This window comes from Equus quagga, chromosome 8, assembly GCF_021613505.1.
Source record: "Equus quagga isolate Etosha38 chromosome 8, UCLA_HA_Equagga_1.0, whole genome shotgun sequence".
NCBI lineage: Eukaryota > Metazoa > Chordata > Mammalia > Perissodactyla > Equidae > Equus > Equus quagga.
Genome location: NC_060274.1, coordinates 123,938,560 through 123,962,660, shown reverse-complemented (window position 1 = coordinate 123,962,660; position 24,101 = coordinate 123,938,560). Strand labels below are relative to the sequence as shown.

At 36.3% G+C, this 24,101-nt stretch overlaps 1 protein-coding gene across 1 annotated transcript in view; it reads right to left on the bottom strand.

The window, feature by feature from the left end:
• Positions 1-24,101, bottom strand: part of CNTNAP2 (contactin associated protein 2) — a 1,871,002-nt gene that overhangs the window by 998,104 nt on the left and 848,797 nt on the right. The window contains exons 6-8 of the mRNA XM_046668987.1: positions 20,347-20,531; positions 14,171-14,314; positions 10,578-10,842 (exon numbers count right to left, since the gene is read on the bottom strand). Coding sequence (XP_046524943.1) covers positions 10,578-10,842; positions 14,171-14,314; positions 20,347-20,531 — 594 coding nt within the window. The remainder of the gene's footprint in view (positions 1-10,577; positions 10,843-14,170; positions 14,315-20,346; positions 20,532-24,101) is intronic.

Sequence of the window (24,101 nt, the reverse complement as noted above, 5' to 3'; positions counted from 1 at the left end):
TCTCTGCTTGTAATTCACCCCCTTTACCCCAACAAACTGTATGTTATATCTGCTTGCCAAGAAGCAATAGGCATTCGATGACAGAGAAGACAGAGGGAGGCTTAGATTTGGCACAGATCTGCACAGGGATCGATAGAGACATTTCAGTTGGGCAGTGGCTAAAACTTGTGCCCAAACGGCTAGGTGGTATTTGCAGGCAATGAGGTGGTAGCCCAGACTCAAGTCAGCAATGTTAGAGTTATAGATAAAACAGCAGGGTTGGAATGAGGGGAGAGGCAGGTTGCTGGGAAATCAGAGATGAGCAGTACTCCAACATCCAGGCAGGAAACTGGCCACAGAGTAATATGTCTAGGGGTAGCAAGATCCCAGTTTCTGGACAGAGGTTCAGCAATAGGCATCTAATTTCTGATAGGACCCCAATGCTAGAAGAAAGAGTAGAAGTGCTTATAGAAAGACTGGAAGCCTTAGAAGAAACAGTGGAAGAACTAGAAGAGAGACTGGCAGATTATTGACATCTTTTAGAAAACATCCGATGGTAAAAAGTACTACAGCAAAGATCTAGGCGGAACTCTATTTGTAAAAATCGGATTAGGAAGTAAGTGGAGAAAAGTAGTGACCAGAGAGAAAAAAGAGGACTCGGAAATAACTGTAGGAATTCAGTTATCAGAAGTAGGGTCTACGCTTGCACTAGAAAAGCCACATAGGAAATGTGTCAGAAGAAAATAAATCATAAAATTAAGTTATGATTAAAAATTGGTTCACGTAATCATTTTCTGATACAATGCTACCAAAGGTAAATGCTCTCTAAGCAATATTGTGTGGCTCCCCCCAAAGTTTCTCCTTAAGAGCTTTTGTGAACAGAAGAAAGAGACTAAGAAATATACACGGCTAAACATCTCAGAGGGGATTCAGAGGAGTCGTTCGTTAGGCTGATCTCTAGTCACTTTCCGAGGATCTCAAGCATCTCTATTGCAATCTGCAGGACCCCTCGCCCAAGGAGGCTCATTTCCAAACTAATTATAAGGAAGTGACAGATAACCAATGAGCCTAAATTCTCCACGTGTGAAATGGCTCTAATTGCTTGAACATCTCATATTTGAATTTCTTGCTCAAGTTAATTAGACCACGCAATTCTCATCACGAGATTTATGGGGGAGTGTGGTCTGGGGGAATCCAATTCCACCATTGGAAGTCCAATCCAATGACTTTGCTTTGTGCTTATTCTGATTATGAAGGTAATCAACCTCTGATGGCTCCATGCCAACACTATCTATTTTGTTAACAATTTAAAATAACATTAGATACTCAATGGCAAAAATGTCTAAAGTTGATGCGATGGTTAATTTTATGTGTCAGCTTGACAACGAGGTATCCGCATGTTGGGTTAAACATTATTTTGCGTGTGTCTATGAAGGTATTTCTGGATGAGATTAACATTTGAATCAGTAGACTGTGTAAAACAGATTGATCTCGCCAATTTGGGTGGCCCTCATCCAATCTGGTGAAGACCTGAACAGAACAAAAACGTAGAGTGAGGGAGAATTCTCTCTCTCTGCTGACTGTCTTCAAGCTGGGACACTGGTCTTTTCCTGTCTTCAGACTTGAACTGAAACACCAGCTCTTCAGTCTTGAGCCTGCCGGCTTCCAGATGGCATCTGATACCATCCGTTCTCCGGGTTCTCAGGCCTTTGGACTTGGAGTGGAACCTCACCATAGGCTTCGCCAGGTTTCTGGTGTGCCAACTGCAGATTTGGGGACCTTTCAGTCTCCGTAATTGCATGAGCCCATTGCTTCTAATAAATCTCCTTCTTTCTATATACAACCTATTGATTCTGTTTCTCTGGAGAACTCTAACAGAGTTGACTTGTTCTCTCTCTACTTTATAAATCTATAGAGCTTAAATTTAGCAATTACTCCATCTTATTAGTTAGAATGTTTCAGTCCTTAAACTTATAAGAAAGGTAAAGAAGAAGGGCCTCTCAACAAAGCTAATTTGCTCCTCTGCCCTTCCTTCTCTTGCTTTGGAAGCATTTTCAACTACATCCACATGTTTTGTTTTGTTTTGTTTTGTTTTTGAGGAAGATCAGCCCTGAGCTAACATCTGCCGCCAATGCCACTGAGCTAACTACTGCCAGGCCTCCTCTTTTTGCCGAGGAAGACTGGCCCTGAGCCAACACTGGTGCCCATCTTCCTCTACTTTATATGTGGGATGCCTACCATGGCATGGCTTGCCAAGCGGTGCCATTCCACACCCAGGATCTGAACTGGCCAACCCTGGGCCCCCCAAAGCAGAATGTGTGCAGTTAACCGGTGTGCCACTGGGCCAGCCCCTGCATCCACATGCTAAATTCAGGGCTCTTGAGCTGTCTTCTTTGCTGGTCTTTCAATTCATTTTTTTTCTTATAACTAGTTTGTAGTAGTGGTGTCTGATTTTTTTTTCTTTGATTAATTTGTCGAAGTAGAGTGAAGCCTTTAAAACATAACTTAGTCCCCATTGGGAGTTTTTAACCTCCACCTTATCCACCTAAGTTTACTAAATTTTATCCTCTCCTTGTGATTTTAAAAAATTATTGTGCACACATACACACAATCATGTTTTATTCATCTTCCCTGAAAAAGGAATAGAATATTTTAAAAGGCCCAGAAACCTTGTAGAAACTAAAATGAGTATGGTATCCTGCGGTGTGATTATAAATTAAAATGTTCCCTTTGCTTCCTAAAGAATAAGTCAATACCTAATATCACAAAACTTTCCCCCTCCAGCCTCCTCTTTTTTATGTTGGAATATAATACTTCTACTGATGTGAAAATGCACTGGCACGCACTGAAGTATAATTAAAGGTAGATTTCCACTCAGCTTGCATGATGACAGTACAGCCACTTGGGGAACTGAAATATAATAAAAAGTCAGTTAGGTGAAGCTACTCAGGAGCAATATACAACTCACTCACGCACTTTTTACTTGGTACCATGTGGCTCTCACAGCCAGTCTATTAGCGAATTTGGGAGAATAAATCAGCGAACTGTGTTGAAGGTATGCCCAAGGCTATCTACGTTTACGTCTATATATCTCTATCTACAGATCTCTATCCATCTCACTTTTGGCTCTTACTAAACAAGAGGAGATATGCTGTACCAGTCAGTGCCAATCTAGACTCCTAATTAAAATGAGCACAATGCTCTTCAAATCACCTTTCCTTACGCGCTGTCATCCCCTAAGAATCCAGAGCCGTGTTTTATCTTCAGCAACTTAAAATGATGGATTTCTGAGTTTTCCTTAAACATCTTAGGTATCCAGAAGTCCATCAAAATGTAAGGAACCCCTGAAATTAATGTTTAGTCACTCTTTTTGTAGAAGGGTATATAGATTATTTAGGAATAAAGAGATTCATATCCATTGATTTACTATTAAGAGGGAAAAATAAAATCTGTTGTTCCCTGATAGCTAGCAAGTTTTAATGGAAAATGCCTTTATATATGAATTCATCTATCTATCTATCCTGAAAAAAAAAAAGGGTTTCAAATTACATGGAGGGTGTGGAATTTGTTCAAACTTAGTTATGTATAGTTTCAAATAAAACGTTATTGTCTCAACCCCAAAATTTCTGCATGTAAATATAAAATGCTCTTTGTTACATAAATGCCATTAAGGAGATTAAGTTGGAGCTTATTATTTAAACACAAACTTTAAAAAAATTGACTATATATATGCTTCTAATTAAGTAGGGTAACCAGACTTTTTAAATCCGTATAACTTACTCTGTAATTTCCACTCATAATATTGTTAAGCATTATACTTGTTAGGAATATCATTTTATCCTCAATTATTTTATAGTACACCTGTTTTTGGTTTTTGTTAACAGTAACTGATGTTTATTTTAGAAAATCTGGATATTACAGAACGTGTATTAAGAAGTTAGTAAAGGACTAATAATTAGACATAATTAGCAATAGTGTTATTTAAATTTTACTTCATTCTGATCTCTTTTCTAGTTCTTTATATATTTATAATAATAACATTGGGTTCAAATTTTATACAAATTTTTGTGAACATTTTTATTGACTACATTATATTTTCTAGTGGTAGTAAATTTTATTTGAGAAACAAGATTTCTCATGACATAATAGTATTCCACATAAGGATACACTAGTTTGTTCTCAATTGCTTTTACGGTTTTATATATGTTGCGATAAATATTTCTATGGATTTTATTTCCTTAGAATCAGAATGATTCAAATTTAACAGATCAAAGGGGAGTGACATTTTTAAGGCTTCTAATAATTATGATTTAAACTTGAACTAAAGAATATAGTCTGTATGACTAGTTCTCCAAACACATTGCTGTAAGACAATGCAAAACAAGTCGTTTGAAGCGTGTGAAGCAATGCCTAGGTAAACAGTACTTAGTTTTTGAGTTATAGAAATTTATTTTAAGAAATCTTAAAATAATATCAGTAGTTTGAAATCATAGAGCTGAAAATCACTTCTCAGTAAACAATTAAAACATAAAAAATAGTATTACAAACTAGACCTTTGTTTCCTCCTGTGATGAAAAAGAAACCTCATGATGTAAGTTCTTAGTGAACTTTGGAAACTGGAATGAATTCATTCTTTTAAACAAATGTTAATGTGCTGACTACACTTTCAAATGTTGATAAAATCAAGAGCAGAGATGCTCGCTCGAATTGCTCAGGACAGACTGTGCCATGAGCGGTCCCAGGGAAGGGCTTTCTCTGAGATTCAACCAGGAACCTACCAATCTTTACCAGCAAGTTCCCCAGCTACACAGAAAGTCAAGAAAACCTCTTCGCCTTCTGCTGTGGTCTGAACGTTTGTGTCTCCTCCAAATCCATATGTTGAAATCCTAATGCCCAAAGTGATGATATTAGGAGATGGGGCATTTGGGAGGTGATTAGGCCATGAGGGTGGGGCCTTCACGAAAGGCATTGGTGCTCTTATAAAAGCAACCCCCACTAAGTTCCCTAGCTCTTCCCACCAAGTGAGGACACAGCAAGAAGTCCATAGTCTGCAACCTGGAAGAGGGTCTTCACCACAACTTGACCATGCTGGCAGACTGATCTTGGGCTTCCAGCCTCCAGAATTTACGCTATGAGAACATAAATTTTTGTCATTTATCAGCCACCCAGTCTATGATATTTTGCCATAGCAGCATAAACTGACTAAGGTACCTTCCCTTAACACACCCACATGGAACTCAAAGGTTTACAGACAAAACAAAGGCTTATAGACAAAATTGTACTAAAAGCCAAAAATAAAACATGGCCACAAAAAGATTTTCTTTGGAGATAGAAATACAAAGATGATCTTTGCTGAGTACAGGTTTCTGAAGCAGTGTGGATGCTGCAAAGTTATTCTCAAATTGATGCAATGTCTACCTAAACAAAACAGGGACGTTTCAATACTTCAGCTTAACCAGTTGATTTAGGAGCAGGGCACATTCCCAATGACTTTTCTGAATGGCTTTCTTTACATGGATAGAAATTGATTTTGTCTTTTCAACACGTGAGACATGTCATTACTAGAAATCACTTTCCTTCCACTGCAAAAATGCTGAATCATATTTTATGACCTTATTAACATGGACAGATCACAACTTTAGAGTATTTTTCTAAAGATCTGTTTGTATTTTAGTGGCATATAATTGAGGCATTTTGCCATAAAAACCTTATTTTAGGGGCTGGCCCAGTGGCACAGCGGTTAAGTTCACAGGTTCTGCTTTGGCGGCCCAGGGTTCACCGGTTCGGATCCCAGGTGCAGACATCGCACTGCTTGGCACGCCATGCTGTGGTAGGCGTCCCACATATAAAGTGGAGGAAGATGAGCATGGCTATTAGCTCAGGGCCAGTCTTCCTCAGCGAAAAGAGGAGGATTGACAGCAGTTAGCTCAGGGCTAATCTTGCTCAAAAAATAAATAAATAAATAAATAAAATAAAGTCTTTTAAAAAAAAACCTTATTTCAAATGGCAGGTAGATTTTTATTTAATATACATCAGTAATGCACGTGAAATACTTTTTTAATACCATTATAATATTATAAAATTTTCTTGGAAGATAGGTTTAGTTTTTCAATATGGAGTGATGAAGTAAATACCCCAGGCAACTAGAACTTTAAAAAATTCCACCTCTTCCAATGAGAAGACACATCTGTAGGTCAGTGTTTTCCAAACTGTGAGTTGCAACTTGTTTTTAGGTCATGAAATCATTCAGTGGGTCATGGCAAGTTTTTTAATGGAAAAGAACAAAGAAAGAAAACATCAAAATTATCAGAACACATCTAAAATAGCAAGATAAGTTTTATTTTGTGAAGCTTTGTTTCAGAAGGTATTGAGTGTGATAAAAAGTTTCCTTACTGTTTTGATCAAAATCCTTGGAACATGGAGGACGTTATACTCAATGAAATAAGCCGGATATAGAAAGTCAAATACTGTACGATCTCACTTATATAGAGAATCTAAAAATGTCAAATTCATAGAATCAAAGAGTAGAACAGTGGTTGCCGAGGGCTGGGGGTGTAGAGAAAATGGGAAGATGTTGGTAACAGGGTACAAACTTTCAGTTATGAGATAGATAAGTTCTGGGGAACCCAATGTACCAGCATGGTAATTACAGTTAATAATACTGTATTGTATACTTGAAATTTGCTAAGAGAATAGATCTTAAGTGTTCTCACCACACACAATGTGAGGTGATGGAGGTGTTAATTAACCTGATTGTGGGAATCGTTTCACAGTGTATATGCATATTAAATCATCACATTGTGTACATTAAAAAATCACATTATGCAATCTAAATAAATACAATCTTAATTTGTCAATCACACCTCAATAAAGCTGGAAAAACAATTTTAAAAACCCCACGTCATTTGAAAAGCACAGTTTCACTCCACTTTCCCCAGGGTGATGAATATGAAAGTTAAAAATCTCACAGCAAACAGATGTTATCCATTTGACCATTTTAGCACCTGTTTTTCTGTTTCTTTCACCACTTATTCCCAGTTAAAGGTATTGCATAAATATGTATTCACCAGTTGGTAACAGCTGTTCTAAATAGAAATAAATATAGTGGAAAAAGTTTTATCAAAGTTGATGTTGCACCTCGGAAAATATTTTCACAGAAAGATAACCTATTTTGCAAATTCAAGGTGACTCAGAGTTTGACTGAATTTTACAAGTTGAGTTCACTGTCAATGACTAATGAGACTTGAAAATTAATCACAACTTGGAGGAAAAAATCTAAGAAGAGGGTGAATAATATATTGAATATTCTCTAACTTACAGGATTTATTTTGAATTCTTCACCAAAGAACAATGTTGTACAAGATGGAATAAAAAGGCTTTTGAATAAAATGAGCTAACTTCATCTTGGACCACAGAACCTATTATTTGGAAGTATTTTGTGCGTGTGTGTGTGTACACCAAACTGTTATTAGTATTTTCCTCCTCTAGATTTTCTGTATCTTTTACATTTTTGCACCCAAGCTATTTCAAAAAAGAAATAAAAAAGGATTGACATTCTTCAATGCTAATGCTATTTATAAGAATGGGGTAGACACAACGCAGAACTGTTCCCCTTTCATTAAAGCAAACAGTGTCCTGGGTTAACTCATCTTTCTAAATTAATTATTTTCTCAGTGTTGCTACTTATATTGAGTTACTCATAAATTTAATTGAATTTGGTAAAACACATAAAATACAGATAAAAATTGTCTTCTATGGACTCCATATTATTCGTAGGATGAATGAATGTTTGCTGTTAGTGCCATAGAGTCAATTCTGACTCCTAGCAACCTTGTGGACAGCAGAGCGGAACCCTGCCAGTCTCTTTCTGCCATCCTCTCACCTTCCAGTGCTCTTTCAGACAATGCTCTGTTGCTATTCATAGGGTTTTCAGGGCCAATTTTTCAGAAGTGGATGGCCAGGTCCTTCTTCCTAGTCAGCCTTAGTCTGGAAGTTCCGCTAAAACTTGTCCAGCATAAGTGACCCTGCTGGTATTTGAAATACTGGTGGCATAGCTTTCAGCATCACAGCAACACACAGCCACCACAGTCTGACAACCAACAGCCAGGTGGCATGGTTCTCTGACCGGGAAACAAATCAGGGCTGTGGCAATGAGAGCACTGGATGTTAACCACCAGACCACCAGGGCTGGCTGTGAATGAATGTAATTGAGGCATATTGAATTTCTTGGTTCTTTCTTTCCTTTATTTTTCAATAAACAGAGTTTAAACGAGTACAAGATACAACTTTTTTTTTTTCCTGAGGAAGATTTGCCCTGAGCTAACATCTGTGCCAATCTCCCTCTATTTTTTAGTATGTGGGCTGCCAGCACAGCATGGCTGCTAACAGAGCAGTTTAGGTTGGCACCTGGGAACTGAATCCAGGCCACCAAAGCAGAGCACAGAGAAGATAACCACTAGGCAACCGGGGCTGCCCCAAGGTATAACTTTATAAAATGTATGTGCATACATTTACTTACTAATCTTTCTCAAACTTGAGCAGTGACAACTGATGAGATCTTAGTTCCCACTACGTGTATGGGACAAAAGTGAAATATTTGAAACACTAAGCTATTTTTGTTGAAATTTATGAGTTAGACTATAGAAATGTTTAGATTTCATATCAGTTTCCCTTAATTTGCACGGATTCTTAGCTAAATTGACAAAAATTTCTAACATCCGCTTTTAGCATATTTAAACAAATATATTAAGGTAAATTAGTTGTTGCATTTGAATTCCTTTGTTCTTTCTTTCATTTTTTAATAAAGAGTTTAAATTAGATGAGAGTATCCTGGAGTCTTAAATTAGACCAAATTAAATTAGCAAATGTTTATTGATCCCTATGTTTAAGATCCTATTCTTTCCATTATGATGGTTCCTGTTACAAGGAAAACCCCCAGCAAGTTGGGTTTGCTCAGAGAATGCCAGGGGGGAGGCCTTCATACTTACATTTTACGTGTTTAGTCATTAGGAAAGAATCATTAATCATAACAGAACCTAGTAGGGAGTTTTTCAACTGTGGTAACTATGTGTAGGTTGATTTGTTTCATGTGTTATTCCAGTCTCTCCTGATGTTTTCCATTTGCTCTAAATCTCCCAGGTGAATTTATACTGGAAAGTAGTGATGATGAAAATATGATGATGAATCATTTTGACACTGAACATTCAGGCAAAAAGCAAAACTAACAAAGCAGAAACAGAAAAAGTAAATATCTAGGCATTTTACCATAGCCTTTGAGTTCAATAATTCAGATACACCTCTGACATAAAGGTTCCTACGTCTTCCTTGAGTCCTTTTCAGTAACGGTCCATACAGCCATGCCAGACAGAAGCACAAAGCCTATTTTATGAAATGCCATATGTCCTCTAGCAAGAGATGGTCTGTTAGTGAACACTTGTTCAAAGGGCCACAGTGTGGAACTCGACAAACATTCCTGGAGCACCTCTTACATTATAGGTGCTGTTCTATATTCTAGAGATGGAAGAACAGGCATGGCAGCTGCCCTCAAGGAGCTGATGGCCCAGAGTGGAGATGAGATGGACAGCAATAATGGAACGTGGTAGAAACTGTGTCAGGTGTATGCACGTGGTGACACGAGTGACCACAGAATGCTTGGATATCAGAGCCAGCAGTCTTGTACTTGAGCTCCCTCTCGCATACTTGGCACATCCGTACGACGTGCTCAGTAATGTTAGTTTTCTCTCTGTCTTTTATTTCTAAGTAGTTCTTCACAAAATAAAAACAATTCTTGCAAGGACCATCGAAAGAAATTTGGTGAAAAGTTTTACCATTCATCGGTCCCATATCACGTCTAATTTTTCTTTGTTGATAACATCTCACTTTGCAATCTCAGCTTTCTTTGTACCGTATTAATCAAAGAATACTCCAAGGTGGCTACGTTTTTTCAAATAACAGCAAAATTACCTAAGCCTCAGTTTATCATACCACTATGATGTCAAGGTTAAAAATTACCCTCCTCAGCTCGGCTTGTCTTCCCTCAGTTGATTTATACATCTTGTCATTCTTCTTTGTACTTACCCCTTGTTGTTTTGCTCTTTTTTTTCTGACAATTTGCATAAATTTAGCAAGATCGCTTTGAAGTTTGATTCATGCGGATGAATATACCCTTAAAGTCATAAATAAATTAATAGTCTCCTGTTACTAATAGTAAAATATATCTGAATGTCCATGAAGTGAAAAGATACCAGATACTCTTACGTTAGCAAAATAAACATTCTCTGCTAAAAAAAAAAAAAATCGCTTAGAGGAATATCCATTACTCTACTAAACAGGCACTGGCGTCTGTAAGAAACACAGGATTTTGGTGCTCTAAGACAGTCTCAAGCAACTTTCCTCCCCGCCCAGGCTTGCCCTCTCGGCAAGTTTGCAAGTTTCCCTTATTCAACCAGCACTTAGGCCAACCAAGTATCGCAAACACATGACTCCAAACATAACCACGAGCGTGTCACACCACCAGAACAAAGCAAAGCAAATCCAACCTTGTCTGTGGAAATCACAATAGCAGTTGCAGGAGCAGACATCAAATGGATTTCACTGACCTGAGGAAATGTCTATCTGGCTCATCTTGGTCTGCGTGACGTTGATGTGAACGCCCACTTTGCTTTCAGTGAGGTCAATCTCCACGTTGCCCAAATTATCTGCAAAGCGACTGAAAAGCAGGAGACCATTGGGGTTCCAAGTCCTGAACTGGAAACTGACCGAAAACAGGTCCTGGTTCAGCCGGCCGGGGACCTCCAGGTAACTGGTAGCATTGAAAAAGACAGGCACTGTGTAGGGCTCCACACATGAGAAACTCAAATTTCCCTAGAAAACAGAAAAGCATGCTTTGATGCAAATGCAGAATAAAATAAGCATCCATGCAAGACAGGAGACAAAGCTACAGTTTTACCAATTTCTAAAGTTGAGCCTGTGCCAAACTCTCACTCAGCAGCACGATATGGATTCAGCAGTCAGAAACCTTGGCATAAATCTACTTAGAGTATGTACCTAAGAGAGTGCAGCAGTTGGCCGTCAAGTTGAGGGATGTAACAAGCACCATCCATCATGGAATTGTTAGGCTGACAGCCTGATGTGATGGTTGAGCTGGCATGTGTCCCTGTGTTGTGGGCTTGAGTGTGGACCACTGGACTTTCTGAAGACAGCAAAGAGCTGCTCCCCTCCACCATGACTGATGCTGCATCAGCCAGGGAGGAGATGTCACTCTCCTCTTCTGGATGGCCTGTGTCAAACGTCTATTAATATATTACTTATTGGTCTCAGTGGGAACTATGGTCATTTGGTTGTTATTTATCAAACTGGTATTATGGGACAAATATTCTTGGATTTTATCCCCACACCTAATATATGTGAATTAATATTAACTATTTAGCATTAGCATAACTTTGATTATTTCATGTTATTTTGTTATACAACTGAAAATCCCATTTAAATTCCTATGAAGTGTGCATATATCAAATGCATTAATGCTTGTGGAAACAGTGGCACCAATAAACAAAGTGAAAACAAAATTTGCCATAATTAAAGTCTACTTCTTCCCTTTCATACTCCCTTTACTTGGTACGCAGAAGTATGATTTACCATTCAGATACACTGAGTTATATATATTCTACTGACTAAGTACCTTCTTTTTAAAGATGTGAAAATCTACATTTGCTTCCAGCTTCTTTTATCCCACCATAATATTGTGAGGAAAATATATTGTGATGACATTGTCATCTGATCCTTTTTTTCTTTTACAACACCATGTATCTATCCCTAGATGCACGGTTCTTCCATTTCAGCACGTTAACCATTAAATCTAAAGCAGGCTGTCTCTCTGAATTATATTCAAATCAAATTTGCACTGTACCTCCAGAGATGATTATTTTTAAATGCTTATTTTTACCGATGAAAAGAACTGCCTATGCATAATGACTGAGATCTTATAACTGACCACATATCTGTGTTGTGGGGACTGACTCCCAGCAAAATGAAAGGTCTTTCTGAGTGATGGTGCTGACTCTGGAGTCAACATATCATGAGGGAACAGGTGTGTGTATGGAGAGGGGTACAGGACGAGTGTTGAGTCAATTTCACTGAAATATCAGCACCTGACATATTTGAAAGTGAATTTCCTAATAAATATCTGCCTTTGTAGAGCTGCTTGCAAAATGTTCTACTTGTCTCTATCCTGCCTAAAATTTTAATATATGTATGTATATTTTTGGTTAAAAGTTTATTCTATTCTGCTCATTCTATTTTAACAAACATCATTATAGATAATCTATGCTTTACTAAATATCTTTGTTATTCAAGTTAAAGTATTTATAACTACAATATCTTTTGCAATTAAAGTTGATTTTGGAGTGAGTCTCTGTAGTGCAATTCTCTGTATTGTGGGTACTCACTCAATACATCTGAGGACCAACTGGGAGGTTTGAGCAGAAATAATGTGTTAACTTTTCTTAAAGGTATAAATAATGGAAAGGGTATTCTGATGATTTGGATTGTGTACCTTTTTATCTTAAGCAACAATTTCTGAGAAAACAAAAGGACCCTGGTGCCATTTTATCCAAAGCTTAAAGTAGTGTATATATGAATACTGCTCTAGATAAGAAATGACACGGCATGGAAGGAGACCATGACCTCAGGGGTCATACTTTGTGAATCCACAATCTATGTTTCCCACTCACATTTGGTCACCTGGGAAAGTTATTTTTCCAGCTTAAATCTCAGTTTTCTCATCTACAAAATGTTTATGGTAATAGCTCTCTTGTAATATTGTTCTCAGATTATCACAAAAGTCATGTGCCTAGCACAGTGCCTGTTGCCTACAAATGGAGCTAGTACTATTTTTCTCTATAGTCAATATGCTTTATGAGATAATTTCGTCAAAGTTTAATTTTTTTCCTGTTTCCAATACTCCTCTACTTTTTTCTCCCCGAAGCCCGAGTACATAGTTGTATATATTCCAGTTGTAAGGCCTCCTAGTTCTTCTTTGTGAGCCACCATCACAGCGTGGCGACTGACGGACGGGTGGTGAGGTTCCGTGACCGGGAACAAAGCCCGGCTGCCAAAGCGGAGAACATCAAACTTTAATCACTAGGCTACCAGGGATGGCTCAAATTCATTATTATTTTCAGAAAAGTAGTTATTAAAGCAAAATTTTTACACTAAATTATTGCTTTATAGTCTCCTATACCCAGCCAGAACTCTGTTTATTCATTAAAGGATTTCCATTTGTCCCATCATTTTATGAAAACTCTAGACTCAAATGTGGTGCAACAAGACCATCAGAGCTCTTGGAGAGCACAGTGCAAAGAGTCATGATATTATCTGCTTCCAGTGGCTCTCAAACGTATGTGTCTCTGGACTCCCAGGCTCTCCCCACTAACGCTTCTGGGTTGAAGATGCTCCTGTTCTTGCAGAACCGTAGGGAAGACACACACTAGGTTTTTAAGTTGATATTTTTTAATGATCCTAAGCAGTGTCATGGGGAAGCAACTGTGCTGGAGTGTTCTTTGATTTTTGCTCTCTTCCTTGAAACAGTTAAACCTGGAAACAACTCACCAGAAGACCACGGTGAGCTCTGTGTCATAGCTGTCATTATCCAATGGGAATCAATCTTAATTTAAATGCGTAATATTTAGTATGTTTAGAGTTTTGATAAAAGGTATATTTATTTACATATTTGAATGAATTCTCTTTGGAAATATGAAAGTGTTAATAAAGTTCCTGTTTTAAATATTGAATTAAATCCTAAGCAAGAAATGTAGAGCCATATATAATGAGAAATTTGGAAATATGATGCTGCCAGTTTTCAGGCTGCTGAACTGTGAGGATGAAACACATACTGAAGTATGCCTGTTCTTCTGCATGGGGAATCCAGAAACACCAAGGCTAAAATTCTGTGCCCCCTCTAAATAAAATTTATTGTCCATTTCGGGCTAATTTAACACAAAAACCAGTATCTATTCTCAGAGTATATCCCATATCTACATACTTTCTGGTACTGTAAGGTTAGTTTTATGCTATTGACTCTAAACAAACATGATGAAACATGCTATGTTGTTGTTGATGTTCAATAGTCCACAGAAAACAAAAGTTCTTTGATTTATCTATGAACCAATATTTTGGGGGTGAAACATCTTACCACATTTGAGGGCTCTAGCTTCTTCCTTCTGGCAAGATCAGTTATGTTGATGCCATTGTAGTTAATGCTTTCCATGCAGCCTTTGAAATTCTTTCTACTGCTGGAACTGGGTTTACCAGAGAAAGGTATGCCTCCAAAAGTTATCTTTGAGAAAAAAAATTAAATATTCACACTGTATTCAGCTTTAAAGAAATAGCATTCACAACAAATTAGACAAAACTATTGATACAGCCAATGTGACTTATCTTTACCTCAACCAATATATACAGACATTTTTTCTGCCTCCAAAATCTGTTGCAAATTAAATTATGTTGTTTTTGAAGTGCATAATAGTATCATTAATTCTGATAATTAGATTATAACTTGAATAAGAAAATAGCAAGACTGCCTTGAAGTTTTGCTACCTGAAAGGAATTTTATAGATTTCCCTGAGAATTTTTTTTTTTGCTGGGAAAGATTTGCTCTGAGCTAACATCCATTGCCAATCTTCCTCTCTCTCTTTTTTTCTCCCCAAAACCCCAGTACATAGTTGCATATTCTAGTTGTAAGTCATTATAGTTCTTCTCTGTGGGACACTGCCACAGCATGGCTACTGACAGATAACTGGTGTGGTTCCACACCCGGGAACTGAACCTGGGCTGCCAAAGCAGAGCACACTGAACTTTAACCACTAGGTCATCAGGGATGGCTCTTCCTAAGAATGTTTTAAAAGATTTTATATAGTGGACATCTTTTATTAATGTTAAAAATACATTTTTATGTTTACCATTCAAAGACATGCTATCAATAAATGCTTCTTGTCATCATGAGATAACCCATCTAATCTAAGTTGATAAAACTGCAGCCAAAAGCAAGAAACATTGTATTGACCCTACACAGTCTTATTATAGTCTTTTGACCATTAGAGTCAAAAATTCATTAGACTTATTTTACATACAGAAAATAGTTCAAAAACTCTCATTACTAGATTGGTTAGGAACATCTTAGGACTTGGGGGCTATAATTTGGGAAGTACAGACTTAAAATTAAAAACTATTATAAGTCTTCTAAATCCTAAGGAATAAGGTCAATACTCCTCCCTGTGATTCTCTAGCTACTATCGCCTATAAAAAGAGAGCACATATTTTTCTGTATATCTTTGGTCAAATTACAGTATTGTAATAACAATTTCATATAATACAAAATTATACTTAACTATGTATTACCAATAGTGACATTCACTGCTAATAGTGATTTAATAGTAAATGAATCTGCTAATCATAACTATAATATCAATATACATAATCCAGATGTTACACAACTTTTAATTATCATTCAACCATTATCAATCTCTCTTTCAAAGTTTTAAAAATGAAAGCAATAGTTAAGACATTTTTAAATGTCAAGACTTCATAATTGATACATAAGCCGAAGATCTTTGTGTTCTAGGAGACCATTAGCAAATTACATTCTATTATTTAGTGTCATGGCATTTTAAATACTTAATTAGTTTTAAAGAAAAAAGCACAAATTAATGATGGTTTATGAGACAATATAAAAACCAAAAGATCTCACTTAAAACTAAATTAAATTTATTAATAATGGTTAGCTGAATATATATCATTTACCATAGAATTTACATATAGGAAGAAAAGAGGAAAACTGAGAAAAAAATATATAAAAAAGAATTAAGAAACTAGAAAAGGAAAGAGAGAGAGTAATTCAAAATAGGAGAATTATTGGGGAAAATATTTTCAAGTGGCCCTGACCTGAACTCGTTAGGTACTATATAGGTGTCACTAATACCAAAGGTAAGAATTACTGATACTTGGAGTGCTGTACCTCCTGTCCATAGTTGATCAATTACTTCCCCAATTGACAGTAATGGAATCTTCTATGCTTCATGACACGCAGCATCACATTTTGAGTAATATTGCTAAATGCTAGCTTAAAACTGTTTTATTCCTTTTCTGTGTGCATAATTTCTTTATTTGGAGACTGTCATTTTCCCTTGGGAAGGTGATTCAAACCCTCCTTATGTCTCTCTGCTTTGGGCAACCCTCAGCACATACCCTACCTCATGGAAGGTGCCCTGAGGAAGGATCACAGGCTCAGTTTACCAGATTCCTTGCAACTAAGAGATGTGGGTTCAAATCCCAGTTCCTAATGTAACCAATCATATGATATTAGGATGTCATTTCTTCTTTCTGGTTATGTATTCTCACCAGTAAAATGAAGTGGCTGGACCACAAAATACTTTCTGATATTGTAATATCTGATAGTAAAAAACTGTTGCAGTTGTTAGATTGATAATCAGACATTCATATGACTCATATGATTGACTTAATGACGTTGTCATTCAATGACAACCTTGACTATAAAAAAAAAACTGCATTCACCATTTTGTTAGCTACCAAGAATTTACAAAGTGTGGCAGGGACACTTCATAGTGTCCTTTCTCCCGCCTTCTTGAGGAAAAACAAAATTGCTTTCAGTTGCATATATTGCTCCCCAGCCCACATATTGCATTTGCCAACCTCTTTGAAGCAAGTTATGGTTTCACGGGATTTAAGTGGAAGGGCTGTGTGTGACCAAGAACTATAATTAAAGAGGGGAGGGGGCACAACCTTCTTCAGGCTCTCTTCCTTCCCACTGGCTGGAATGCAAGATGGAATGTGAGCAGCCATCTTGGTACGATTTGCAGTGGGGATGGTGTTGCTACAAGATTAAAGTGGACTGGGGTCTCGATGACCATAATGCTTGATGACCATCTGAGTCCAGGGCTACCTGCCTACAGGCTCCTTTTATATGAAAGAGAAATAAACACTTGTCTGTCATATGCAGTCTAATTAATTGTCGCTGATATATACGGTGATTTCTATTTCTTCCTGTTGCCTCCTCATATAACCCTATGAGAAATGTGCTATTACGTTCATTTTATACAAGGGAAATATGATTTGTCCACTGTCAAACAACCACTAAGGGGGAAAAAAGGAATTCAAACCCAGGCTTTTTGCTCCAGTTTGAGTCCACACAACTGATTCTCTCTAAAATCCTAGCCAGGTTCTGCAAGGGACAAGGGAGAGTTGTTCCTCTACTTTCCAAGAAGAGCTGCCTTGCAAAGGCAAGGGCATAGCATCCAAGGGGGTGCATCGTGGAATTCAGATGAAGAAGAGAGAGAAGTCAGGCCAGACAGCAGTCTGCCGTCCTGTCTGTGGTTTTACCAGCTAAGAGAAGGAAGAATGAATTGAAGTGCACTGTCTATCGCCACCCCTCCTCTGCTCGCCATGCAGCTAGCAGCTTGATGGCAAAGGGTGATCTGCTCACTATGCAGTGTAAACGGCTACAGAGAGGTGAGTGAGGCGAACTTACACTGTCTCCCACAAAAAATGCCCACATCAAGTTACGTCAAAGTGGCAAAGTTATTTTTTATTGTTTCTTTCATGATATACATCTCTGGGAATGATGATAGGCATTATTTAATTAACCCCTAGTAGTGGTGTGCTGGATTCTGCTCATACTGGCTCATGAGAACTGATTGTTAAACACAGCCATTATTAAAAATTAAATTATATAAGCTTTACACTAAACAAATTACATTAAACAAAAGATCAGTAATTACTCAGAACTCACTATCATATATGCTCTTGAAGTTATTTACATTTACTGTGTCTATGTGATAGAAATACTGTATAATGGTGTGGTATAATAAATGTATTAGGTCTTTGTCCCCAGTTTCTGGCATAAAGCTCCTAAAATCCTGGGAATTTCCTGAATGATAGGAGTCTTTTGTTATTCAAAACAAGCTCCTTTTGAGGTTCCAGTCTAGTTACTGATGGACGAGTCAAAGAGATACGTGCAAAAACACTGAGACTGACTCTACTATAGTCCCTGATTTTCTTTAAACAAATAAGCAAAGGGAATCCCTTTATATTAAGATAAACGTGTAGCGATATAAAGGTGGGCCCCCCCACTGCTCCTGTAGCTTATGTCGCTAACTGCAGGATCTAATAGGAGAGAGCAGGCAGTAGCTTTACAAAGAGAAGTAAGTCCAGTGGATCCTGATTCCTTCATAGTAAATTTAAATTTCTTCCTAATGCCTCTCTCTAACAAACGTGTCTCAAGCATTTTAGTCTAGAGCTGAGGTTCTCGAACATGGTATTGTATATTGGTGAGCTTCAAAGTGTCCAGGACACTGCTGACCCTGAATGAAAGCATTGTGTGGGTGTGAATATTCATAGATTTCATCACAAACTCAGGAGGGTCTATGACCTCAAATTTTTAATTCTGTTTTTCAAAAATTGGAATTGTGTTTGCCCATTGCTAATGTTCCAGGATTTCTCACCTCTTCCATGGTACTTCAAAGTTTATTAATGGAGAATGAATAATTCATCTCTAAATGCTCTCATAGAGTGGGAGATGTCACCTAAGCCAAGAATTATACTACTTTGGAGAAGATAGAAATTTCTGGGATTTTCACCTTCTGTACCTTTCAACAATCATTTTGCTTTAAAGAGATTTTGGGGGGGACAGTAATTATTTTCTGATAACCTTAAATTTATTTTAATGTTAATAAGGTCTCCAAATCAGAGTTTATCTAGCACAATCTATTTTAAATTCCTATTTAGGAGTATATGCAATATATTCATCTCAGAGAGAATTTAGAAACTATTTAAACATATAAAGAAAACAGAAAACACAGTTGTAAATCCTGACTTTTTCACTTATTATTTTATGGTGAGCATATTGCATATTCTTGAAAATTTATAATATAGATGTTGATAGCACACATATGTATATGTGTATATACATATATCTACAATTTCAAGGTACACAGAGGTGGCACAGAAAACTCATAGGATGCCACAGTATACTTAACATTTTTAAAAGAAACACAAGGGTACTTGATTATCTTCCAGACATCACGTGAAACACTAGCTTGAGGTCGTTCACGGTTCCAACATCCTGTTACATCACTTTCTAGGATGTCCTGTCTTTTTGAAGTTGGGTTTTCGGTCACATAAAAACATGTCACATGAAAGTGGAACAGAAATGAGAATGGCAGTGTCAAATCTGATTCCAAATTTTGAGAAGCTGTTCAGAGCAGGTTCACTCATCCCATTAGAAACTAATTATTGTGGTTTCACGAAGAAATAAAAATATAATTTTTCCTTTTAATTTGTGTGTATTTTTTTTCCAAACAGCTATTAAGTTGTTAGGACATAAACATTTATTAAGTTGTCTGGCTCTAACTATTACAGAATGATCTAGGATGGTTGTGGAAAAATTAATAAGGCACTAAGGGTTCCATGATGTAAGTAAGTTTACAAACCTCTTGCTGAATAATATTTCATCCTAAGTATTTATTTTACTGTGATGCTCTTTTCATTCATTTAGTGTTACCCTTTTTCTCTTAGTATAAATAACACTGTGATGAACATCTTCTTACAGAACTCTTATCTCTATATATAATTAACATTTTTGATGGACATTTTAAGCTTGAATTTCTCTCCAAATAATTTATTAAAAAACCTGAGATGCCTACTCATATAATATGGGAATATATAGTTTCTACTGGACCAATATGATCATGTATTAGTTTTTGATCTTTGATCATTTGGAAGGTAAAATACATTCTTTTATTTATGGACAATCTCTTTAAAATATTCTATATTTTACTTTATTTCTTTTATGATAATTTTATCTGCAAAAATAGAACTTGCCAAAAAAACTATTTACAGTCATGAATTTGTAAATGACAATATAAATCAGAACTCAGGATTTCTTATTCATTATTTTGTAATAAATATTAGGCAACCCTGTGTTTATAATATTCTGGACATTCTCGAGAAGAATAGAGAATTTATATTATAATAATTACCAATAAAAGATTACAACTTGTATTTATTCTGGATTCATTAAATGGCCCTGATGACATGACAAATGGTCCCTCTCTTCAAATATTTACTTGGTACTAAGATTTTTTTAAATATTTCAAATGCTCATGATTAAAAATTCAGAAATGAAGAAAATGACATATATTAATAAATAAAGTTTTAAGTTGTAAGTTAATTTTTCTTTGGAGAATAAGATGAAATGGTGTAGGAAAGTATATGATTAACAATAATGTGACAGTACGGTAGGAGACGGAGGCAGCCACTCCACATTAATCGTAACTTACACGCCCTCAAGTTTACCTCATAGTCCAAGTCCAAGTAGTCGAACTCTCCGTTGGTGCGGAAGTGCTGCATGCTCCTGTCCAGGGTGAGGTTGATGCTCCGGCCCTGGCGCTCGATGACCACAGAGTGCCAGTGGTGATCATCCAGCAGACTTCCTGTCATCACAGACGTGTGGCCATAGATGGGGCCAAGCTGGTTGCTTCCTGAGTCAAAGGAGTGGAAAAGACACAAAGGAATGACACCAACAGCCAACTCTGTGGAGCAGGAGACCTTTCATTTTCAATGCTACAGGCTGACCTTCCACTAACGTTCTGCCTACTGACATTAACATGGGGAAACCAACATGCAATTATACTTAAAAACACTATTATATTCAAAACATATGTTAGTAAAGATGGAAAAAAGTCTACTCCTTTCAAAAGAAAAAAAATGAAGTTACTCAAGTTATACTTTAAAATAAAAACCTGCAAAAATCTATGCATACATTAATCTAGTTTTCAAAGAAGGTCCCCATAGCAACGAGACTATAAATAATAAGAGTAAAAGGTTGTGAGAAACCCAAATGTTTTCTAAGGTCATCTCTGGATCCTGTTTATATATTTTATACCATTTTCTATTTTGTCTAATCAAGTATTGGTTTTTATGGTCAGGTAAAACTAAATGCTATAAAAATATAAAAAGGTTTCAGAATAAATAGCATAATGGAAACAAGAAGATACACGATTGACTGGAGCATTAAATTATTTCCTTTTTTTTTTCACATTTAAGATGCTGACAATACCTATAAGTGACATTTCCTGTAATTTCCCTAGATCAAATTTTCTTCCCTTTTGGTGATGAAATCAAACGCTGATGTGGGATTGTGCCTGTGATCAAGATTGTGTATGTACATGTAGGGGAGGAGGGAGAAAGAAAAGTGAGAGCACATCTAAGCGAAAGGCTACACTCAATTTTATTACTTTAAATGTTTAGACTAGAAGTCTGAGCAGCAGCTCGATATGCCTGATATTCCGGTAATGGCATTAAACAGCGACAGTGCATATGTGAGTGGATGTATTTCCACGACTGTCATCAGTTCCAGTCAGTCAAGAAAACTGAAAGTAAACTGCTTTCCGGTGAAATGGTAAAGACCTTTTTTGCGAGATCACATGATAGTTACTTATTCCAGAACAGTAGGGTCACATCTTTATAAAGCACAGTGGCTTTTAAAAGGCTACTCTATCTGTTCCATTTTTTTTAAAAAAAAAGGAGAAAATTTTGAAAAAGTAAACATCTTTAGATATAAACCAATTGCTCTGTGTGTATGTATATTTTTAAAAAATAGTTATATATTTCTTCTGCTATCCCCTCCGCCCATCTCTCTTTCTTATCTTCTATTGATCTTTGTTTCAAAAATCATTTAGGCTGTTTTTTCCCCCAAGTAAAATACATGAACACATGTTCATTATTATAAGTTGAAAACATTATGAAGAATTAATATTGTAAAACATTAATCACTCATTCCACCACTAAAAATAGTTTGGTTTATTTCCTTTCAGACTTTTTTCCATATATACATATTTTATTATATATAAATGTGTATATATACAGACACACACTTATGTATATATATAATATGAAAATGATATATTATTTATAATATTTTATACTACTGTTTTCATTTAATGTGTACAGTATTTCCTATAAAATTAAATGTAATCAGACACTTTAAATGCATATCAACATAGTTCCATATGTTTAGCTTTTTTCCCCCCAATATTTGACATTGTAATTAATATTGCAAAGTACATCCCTGGACTTAAACCCTATAGTCATTTCTCATTATTTCCTTATGATTATTGGACGAAAATCTATAGGGAATTTTTAGATATCTGAAGACACACTGTCAAGCTGTTTTCCTGAAAATATTTTCTGATGCACAGAACAGTGCAAAGAATCCTGTCACATATTCATCAATACCGATATTATTTTAAAACTGGTTTACTTGACAAAAGTTGGAATCTACTTATTTTACTGTGTATTTCTTTTATAGATAGTGGGGTTGAGCATTTAATGTTTATAGAATATTCATAACTTTTCTTCTGTGAGTTATCTTTTATGTCCTTTGCCTATATTTTCTCCTAACTTCTTGGTATTCTTACGGAGTGGTGTGAATTCTTCATAAATGACATTGAACTTCTGTATTTGACATTTACATGTTCCCAGGTTTTGCCATGTATTTTAATTTTATGATTATTTTAATGTGAAAAATTTAATATTTTTGTATAATTAAGTGTTCCAGCTTTTTTGTGCTATTTTTTTCTTTCTTTTGTTTTTATAGAAGTTATTATTTCCATCAGATCAAATTTAGCATAGGAAAAGTTTTACAGTAAAGGGTAAGTCTTTGTAGACACTGTATCCTGTATTACCAACAAACAACTAATTGAAATTGTATTTTTTAGTATAATACTGATTTTCAAAGTAATAAAATTTAATATGGGACACAAGCCATTTTCAGGAATGTCTCGACCACTCAGATTGATATGCCAGTTAAAAAGGCAGGATCTGTTTTTCTGTTCTAATCTTTAGTTTTGTAGCTTTCTATTGGGATACATTTAATGTGAATTTTAGTTATTAATATATTGTAAATTATTAAATTTTTGTAGGGTTCTAATAGTTTTACCACAGAAAAATGTATAGAATCTACGATGCCCTTCAAACAATTTCTACATAAATCTTGACATTTTTAGCCAAGCAAGAGATCTTCTTATTTCTTCCCATTTGCTGCCCACTTCTCCACAGTCTCCCTTTAGTACCTTCTCCTCTCAATCTCACATGTGCAACTCCCTACCGGAAATCTCAGCTTTGACGTCTAATAGGCAACTAAAATGCACCATGTCCAAACAGAATTCTAGAGTTCCTCTATTAAAGGAAACTAATAATCCTCTACTAGAAGAAATTCTATAGAGAAAAGAGCTTTCTCTACTTTTGAAAATGGCACTAATGTCCCTTTGGACCTCGAGCCCATACCCTAAGGATTATTCTTCATTTATTCTCTTTCCTTCTTACTCCATACCCAATCCATTACAAATCATGCTGAATTTACCACTAAAATCATCTCCCAAGAAGATATGTTTCGCTGCATCTCCACTGATCACCACTTCCTGTAAGCCGGTGCCATCTCTCACTTCTACTAAGCTAAAGTCCAGCTGTGACTCTCATACTGATACAAGCATTTTCTCTTACAGAAGTCTCAGTAAACTTTTTAAATATCATGATACAATATAGCTTAAAGCCTACCAATAGTTTTCCATTAAAACATATCTATCTATCTATCTATCTATCTATCTATCTATCTATCTATCTATCTATCTAAACACTTTACCATGCCCTACAGGATCTTACAGGATTTGAACAATCCCTAACTTTTGGATTTCATCTTCTCTCCCTCTGACTTACGGGTCTATCCACACCAGCCTCCTTCCTGTTCCTTGAGTATGCGAGGTCTTTGTCTTTAGTGATTCCTGCCTTTGAAATGCTCTTCTCCCTGATATTTTCATGGCTAGTTTTGGTCAGTACTCAGATCTCAGCTTGACCATCTTCGCCTGGGGGAAGACTTTCCTCGATACATGTTCCAATGCTGTCCTCTCTTGCCTCCGCAGTATCCTTTAACATATTAGCCTATTTAATTAATCTCATACTTCTCATCTTAATTTGGAGTCATTTCTTTCAATTTAGTTGCTTTAAAATGATAACAATTGATGATATATTGTCTGACTCCTGCACAAGTTTAG